This window comes from Gopherus evgoodei, chromosome 13 (assembly GCF_007399415.2).
Source record: "Gopherus evgoodei ecotype Sinaloan lineage chromosome 13, rGopEvg1_v1.p, whole genome shotgun sequence".
Taxonomy (NCBI): Eukaryota; Metazoa; Chordata; order Testudines; family Testudinidae; genus Gopherus; species Gopherus evgoodei.
The window spans coordinates 4,401,834-4,409,396 of record NC_044334.1 but is presented as its reverse complement, the minus strand read 5'-3'; the positions used below and the strand labels follow the sequence as shown (position 1 = coordinate 4,409,396).

At 46.1% G+C, this 7,563-nt stretch overlaps 1 protein-coding gene across 1 annotated transcript; it reads left to right on the top strand.

The window, feature by feature from the left end:
- The first annotated feature begins 225 nt into the window (after positions 1-225).
- Positions 226-5,558, top strand: ISCU (iron-sulfur cluster assembly enzyme). Its single transcript, XM_030583229.1, has 5 exons — positions 226-352; positions 1,960-2,073; positions 2,926-3,036; positions 3,881-3,959; positions 4,969-5,558. Exons 1-5 carry the CDS (start codon positions 254-256, stop codon positions 5,064-5,066), a joined length of 501 nt encoding a protein of 166 aa, XP_030439089.1. The 5' UTR covers positions 226-253; the 3' UTR covers positions 5,067-5,558.
- Positions 5,559-7,563: the final 2,005 nt, after the last annotated feature.

Genomic DNA, 7,563 nt, shown 5'->3' with positions numbered 1-7,563 from the left:
CGCAGTCAGCAGGGGGAGCCCTGCAAAGTGCGCAGGCGCGGAGCGGCCATTTCCCAGGCTCCGAGCAAAGGGCTGCACCGGCCCCCTGCAGCCACAACGAGGCAGCGCAGCAGTAGCAGCAGGGATGGAATGGGGCGGGTACGCGACTTCTGCGCGAGGGGGCGGTGCCAGCGCACGTGTGGGTCACGTGGGGCGGGGCGTGACGTAACGCTCTCCTAACAGTGCGCAGAGGGGGCGGGGGGATTCTGAGAAGATGGCGGCGCTGCGGGTAACGGGGGGCCGGGCTGCTGCCGCTCTGCTGAGAGCCGGGCCCATGGGGCTGGCGGGCCCCACGGCGGGGTATCACGAGAAGGTCGGTGCGGGGCTGGGGGGGTGGCAGCAGCGTTGGGGGGTGCGGGGCTGGGGGGGTAAGGGAATGGGGGTGGGAGCAGCATTGGGGGATGCAGGACTGGGGGGGTAAGGGAATGGGGGAGTGGGAGCAGCATCGGGGGATGGGGGATGCAGGACTAGCAGGGTAAGAGAATGGGGGAGTGGGAGCAGCATTGGGGGATGGAGGTGTGGGACTGGGGGGGTAAGGGAATGGGGGAGTGGGAGCAGCATCGGGGGATGGGGGATGCGGGACTGGGGGGGTAAGGGAATGGGGGAGTGGGAGCAGCATTGGGGGATGGGGGATGCGGGACTGGGGGGGTAAGGGAATGGGGGAGTGGGAGCAGCATTGGGGGATGGGGGATGCGGGACTGGGGGGGTAAGGGAATGGGGGAGTGGGAGCAGCATTGGGGGATGGGGGATGTGGGACTGGGGGGGTAAGAGAATGGGGGAGTGGGAGCAGCATTGGGGGATGGAGGTGTGGGACTGGGGGGGTCAGGAAATGGGGGAGTGGGAGCAGCATCGGGGGATGGGGGATGCAGGACTAGCAGGGTAAGGGAATGGGGGAGTGGGAGCAGCATTGGGGGATGGGGGATGCGGGACTGGGGGGGTAAGGGAATGGGGGAGTGGGAGCAGCATTGGGGGATGGGGGATGCGGGACTGGGGGGGTAAGGGAATGGGGGTGGGAGCAGCATTGGGGGATGCAGGACTGGGGGGGTAAGGAAATGGGGGAGTGGGAGCAGCATCGGGGGATGGGGGATGCAGGACTAGCAGGGTAAGAGAATGGGGGAGTGGGAGCAGCATTGGGGGATGGAGGTGTGGGACTGGGGGGGTAAGGGAATGGGGGAGTGGGAGCAGCATCGGGGGATGGGGGATGCGGGACTGGGGGGGTAAGGGAATGGGGGAGTGGGAGCAGCATCGGGGGATGGGGGATGCGGGACTGGGGGGGTAAGGGAATGGGGGAGTGGGAGCAGCATTGGGGGATGGGGGATGCGGGACTGGGGGGGTAAGGGAATGGGGGAGTGGGAGCAGCATTGGGGGATGGGGGATGCGGGACTGGGGGGGTAAGGGAATGGGGGAGTGGGAGCAGCATTGGGGGATGGGGGATGTGGGACTGGGGGGGTAAGGGAATGGGGGAGTGGGAGCAGCATTGGGGGATGGGGGATGCGGGACTGGGGGGGTAAGGGAATGGGGGAGTGGGAGCAGCATTGGGGGATGGAGGTGTGGGACTGAGGGGGTAAGGAAATGGGGGAGTGGGAGCAGCATCGGGGGATGGGGGTGCAGGACTGACAGGGTAAGGGAATGGGGGAGTGGGAGAAGCATTGGGGGTGAGGAGGGGGATGGGGTGGGATCCTGAGTGTTGTATGGGGACCTTGGGGGTGGGACATGAGAAGGGGGTCTGGCTGTTGGGGGACAAGGGGGCTTATGAACCCCCATGCACTGGCTGAGAGCCTCTGTCTTTGGGGATGGGTCAGCTGTGCCTTGCCATGTGCTGGGCTTTGATGCATGTTTTAAACCACGCAGGCTGTATGAGCACTTTCTCGGCTGGGGACTGTAGACACCATAGTCATTGTAGATCAAATTCCCTTGTAGGTAGTGGATCACTATGAGAATCCTAGAAATGTGGGCTCCCTTGATAAGAGTGCAAAGAACGTTGGCACTGGATTAGTGGGTGCTCCTGCCTGTGGCGATGTGATGAAACTACAGGTGAGCTTGCAAATACATAACATCTCGCTTATTTCTGTGTCGCTAACAAATGCTAATTTTGTTATCTAGTGTCTTGAAGTTAAGCTGTATATATTTATAGCTCTAGTCACAGAGAGAGAATTCTAGTGTAATTAATATTATGAATTGACCACACTGATTATATTGACAATCATAAGTTGTTTGCAAGAAAGAACAGCTGATGATGAGACAAAGTAATATTACAAAATGGAAAGCTATGGAATATGAGCTTCCTTAAATGAGAGCCACCTAATCCTGACACTTCTGTCAGAAAATTCTCATCTAATGGTATTACAAGTAGCACCTTATGCTAGAGAGAGGTTTCTGCCTTGTTTATACATCTGATAGCACTTTGTGAATGTTCACTGTTACCCATGTATTGTCATTTCCCCCATTGTTGTTTTTGTGGATTCTTCACACAACATAAGGCCGGGGGGGATTAAAAAAGGAAAATGTTCTGGTAAAACCACAAAGAATAAAAGGAGGGTTCAGGGGCAGGTTTCAGATCTGCAGACTGCTTTTAACTCACCTTTTGTACCTAAGTAGACTGTAAATGGATTTTGTCCTCTGAAGACTACCAGTAACTGCAGCTTAAACCATTAGTAAAATAACTTTCTATTTCTAGAACTAAAATGTAAATGTTTTACAACATTCCATGCCTCAGTCATAGGCCCTACCTATCCTGCTTGACTGAACACCAGAGAAAAGGGAATCTTGCCCCGGACTTCTATATGACTAGGCTCAAATTAAACCATTATCCAATTGAGTCCTCTTCAGTGTTATTAGTACAAGAATGTGATATCAACGGAACTGATGTCATTGAAACTCTTGCAGGTTGAAGTGGATAAAAATGGAAAAATTATTGATGCAAGATTCAAAACATTTGGCTGTGGATCAGCAATTGCCTCAAGCTCATTGGCCACAGAATGGATTAAAGGAAAAACGGTAAAACTGACTTCACACCTATGAAACAGCATATTACACAGGAGCTGGCAGCAGTCTCCAGAGGTTGCTATTAATGCTACACCATCCATTATCGGAGACCATATGTGGAACAGTGGTCTGAAAAGCATAGTATGGAGTTTACATTTTACCTAGCGTGAATTTTTTTTTTCCCTTGAATGAGGGAGATTAAGAATCTTTTCCATCCCTATCATGGGAATTTGACTTTTCTAGTTCAGTAATTTTAATTTTCATTTCTGGAAAGGCAGCTCTTTCTTAGGTAGCTTGATGATTTTCAGAATGGCCGTAGCGTACATAGCCAGAAATAATTTATGTATATCTCTTCCCCACAAGCACCATGACTTCTTCCAACAAATAAGAAGCTCTTATGAGATTATTTAGGTTTCTAACTATCCTTTTCCCATCAGTCTAAAACATCAAGTTGTCAGTCTTGTACACACAGTGCCATACAGCTGTAAATGCACAAACTGCCAATATAGGTTCCTTGTAAGGTCACAGCCTGGAACACTAGTGTGTGCCTTGACTTCGGTCATCTGCGACTGTTCATTTGAAAACCTTCTCTGTAAATCTAGTATTTTGGGATGGAAGGAGAATGGGAAAGATGTTGATGGGGTGGTTATGTCAATTTGTTTATACACAATCCTTTAAAATACTTGTGCACCATCATTGAGTATAACTAAATAATTCTTCCTATGTTTCTCTCTGAACCCCCATCCTGAAGGCTAGTCCTCAAAACACCCTTTCACAAATCTGTGGCACATGTACACCACCTCAGGTGTTTGGTGACAAGCAGTCAATCTTATATTAACAGGTTTATACATTTCAGGTTGATGAAGCCTTGAAGATCAGAAATACTGATATTGCTAAAGAGCTCTGCCTTCCTCCGGTTAAACTACACTGTTCTAGTAAGTCACAAGTTAAATACAGATTGTTTAAACACTGAACTATTTTAAAAATTAAAATCTATGTTGTCTGACGAAGCCCGGAAACTTGGTACAACTTACTGCAGTTTGACTCTAGACTCTAGCTCTTACTGTTGTGGTCTCTAGGTATTTGCAGAGGATTTACATGGGTGCATCAGGATGTAACTAGTGTTACCGATCTTTTGAGTCTGCCATAAGTTCTCCCAAGTTAAGTGCCCAGTTCTACTGATCTCTTTTTAAAGGTGACCTGCAAAAGAAGCAAATCGGGGGTTGGCTGCTTTGGGAGGTACAATGAAGGCCTAGAAGACATTCTGCTTTTATTTTTACTTTAGAAACCAGGTCTTTCATCTAGAAGAGTCAGTGGTGACTAGAGAACTAGTGAAGTGACATCAAAGAGCCAAAAATTGAAACCTGAGCATTTAATCAGAAAGAGTCTTGTCTGACCAGTTTTTCTTTCTCCAAAATATTAGTCATGGACTTTAAAGATTCAGTGTAAGTTCAGAAACAAATGACTACTAGAATTTCTGAAGCTGGTATGGCAAAGCAGAAAAGATGGCATAGGCCCTGGTTTTTTATTTTTATTTATTTTATATATATATAATAAATAAAAACCTCCTTTGTTGGCTCCCTTGAAAGGAACATAACCCAGGTTAAGGATGTTGAATGAGAAAGATGTGCAGTCAATTGGCAAATGGAAGAGAGGAGAAGCCGGGGGTGTCTGTCTAAAACTTCAGTTAATTCCTCAGAAAATTAAGAGCATTTCCTCAATTAAGGAATAGTGCAGGCAGAAGCCAGGGCAAGCTTTGCTGTAGAAACTCTTCTCGTGTATCTCAGCTGTGACTTGCAAGAAGATCTAGCCGCCTCTGTTTCTGCTAGTGTCCCTGCTGTATAGTCTTACAGTGTATTTGACACATTTTTAGAAAGTGGATCATTCCCCCTCTCCCTTACTTACAAACAAGTTTCAAAGTGCTCATTCTCTTTTGCTTTTCAGTGCTAGCTGAAGATGCAATCAAGGCTGCTCTGGCAGATTACAAGTTGAAACAGGATCCTAAGAAAGAAGAGCCAGAGAAGAAAGCAGCCAAAGCCTAAACCTGTGTGAGACTGTAAAGCTTGCTTTCTCATTCCACTTAAATGTACGGTGCAATTACTTTAGATGTTAGAGATGAGAACCAGTGCAGTACTAAATGAAGCTGTAAGACGCACATAAGAGATGCACAATGTTTCACTGTTCCACGTGTATTAAAGCACCATTGTGGTGCTCAAATTACTGGAATTTTTTTGAGTTTATTTCAGCATACGCTACTGTCCTATCTTGACTTCTTAAGTGTACAGGTGAAGGAGACAGAGTTCTGAGTGTGACAGTTGAGTTTTCAGCAATGAAAATCCTGGGGTTTCACATGTTGGAAGGGCTAAAAGTCAAAGACTAAATGTATAGTTTTGCCTAAGGTTTTGTATAGAGAAGGGTTATATTGGAAAGTGTTTTGCCTTGATCTGAATGTTTATACAGGAAATTGCAGATCAGTTTTATTGCATATGCTGTATATAATATAATAAACAGTCTATGGCGATTCCTGTTGGGTACAGTTGTGTTAAGTCCATTTCACTGACTCTTTGGGGCATTCATATCCATCCACTCTACAGTTCGGTTCCTAGCATTTCAAAACTTAGGGAATATCTGTTTAGAGGCTACTTTAAAAAACAAACAACCCACTCTGTTTCATCCTATGGCATTTAACAATCAAAAACTGAACTGAAAGAGCAGGTAATGGCCACTAGAGGGCAGTACATTCATAAGCTGTTAAGAATAGGCAGGAAAAATATAATGATTTTTCTAGTCCAAGTACCACTTTTGCCATCAGTTTATGCAGTAGTTTAAACAAGGGGTACCAATTATGAGAGGTGGACTTTTGAACACTAGGTCACATGTAACAGGTAAGGTCTACCAGGTTTGGGTCCCTCCTATTAATGTGGATTCATGTCTGAATTTAAGTGAGACATTCTTGTTTAGGATGATAGGGCTGTTGCTTCTACCTTATAATGTTTCCTGATCTAAATGCAGGAAATAAACAGAACTCTCCATATAGTTCCCATTTCCTATCATTAAAGTTCTCAAAGGCCTTGATAAAGTCCAATTAAAACGGATGGGTTTCAGAAATAGGGTACTACAACTGACTTCAGGAAAACACTTAACTATGTAGGACTCTCAGTGTCTGACTTGAGACAAGTAGAAAGCTAGCCACCCTGCCCCTTTGCACCTTCCTTCTTGGATGACAATCTGATGGAAGAAAGGCAGCCTAGTTTATAAAGGCTTGACTTTGCTATGTATACAATGAGTGTCTCCTGCTGATATCCGTGGCCATAGTAGAATGTCTGTTCATACAAAACTGGCTTTCAGGCAGCAAGTTTCTTAATGCTGTCTTTCATGCTGGATACAGGAAGAGATCTTCCATTAACTACTATTTGTTTATTACAGTGGGGCTCAGGACCCCATTTTGCTAGGCCCTGTACAAACTATTACCCCAAAGTATAGGATGGACAACAGAGGGATATAGCTAGGGGAAAACAAGCAAACAGTGAAACAATAATTGTCAACATGATATGAAGTGGTACCATGACCTGCTGAGGGTTTTTTTATAGGCATTATGGCTACGGACAGAGTTGAAGATTGAAGTACTTGTGGGGAGGTTTACAGAGAACTATTCCCAAACACAAGAGCCATTATGGAAGAAAGCATGAAGGTGCTTGTCTGGAAAAACAAGTGGGCAGTGGAGATAGGAGTTGACATTTTGATCCCGAATGAGAGAGAGTAGCTGGGAGCAGGAGGGGAGACTAATAGAGCACGGGGAGCCACTGGCAGGATTCTTAAAGGCTTAGCAATGGGCGGGGAGAATGATCTTATGCAGTGTACTAGGTAGAATATATATAAAATCTCCACAAAATGGGAACATCTTTCCTCCTCTAAAATAAACTCACTGGCAAAGATGCACTTTTTGAGCTGCTTTTAGCTTGCATTACACAGCACTGTTCACCTTGTAGGATACCAGAGAGCTTCAGCTTAACTAGTCCAGAAACTTCAAGAAGGTGCTGTTTCATCACCGGCAAGTCTTCATTTTCAAAGTGACACCTAGTTATAGAACCCCTGCTCACTGGTATTAGAGGTCTGCTCAACCAGATCTTGTATTGTTTAAAACCCAACTCCTAGAAACCTATTATATATAAAACTATATTAATGTTGCAAAGTCCATCAATCAAATGTGAGGAAACAGCAGAGTTAAAGTTACCTATAAAATCTTAATTCATCCCCTGTAGGCATTACAGCCTAATTACACGATCGTGCCAGTCCTAGGTGACTCACACTGGACACTCAAAATTAGCATATGCTTTTGACATTATTCTTTGTGCCTCTGTTCCCCTTCTATAAAATTGGGACAATGCCCCCTCTTACAGGGTGTTGTGAAAATAAATGTGTATTTGCAAAGCACTCGAATACTGTAGGGATGAGACTGTAGGGATGCCCATAAGAAAGTTGATTCTCTCTCCAATGCAGGGTCAGAACAGTCAGCAGTAAGTAAAGCATGAGGCCACA

Coding starts and splice junctions, on each gene's coding strand:
- ISCU (XM_030583229.1), top strand. CDS start 254: ATGGCGGCGCTGCGGGTAACGGGGGGCCGGGCTGCTGCCGCTCTGCTG. Junction 2,074..2,925: donor GCGATGTGATGAAACTACAG/GTGAGCTTGCAA, acceptor AAACTCTTGCAG/GTTGAAGTGGATAAAAATGG. Junction 3,960..4,968: donor GGTTAAACTACACTGTTCTA/GTAAGTCACAAG, acceptor TTTGCTTTTCAG/TGCTAGCTGAAGATGCAATC.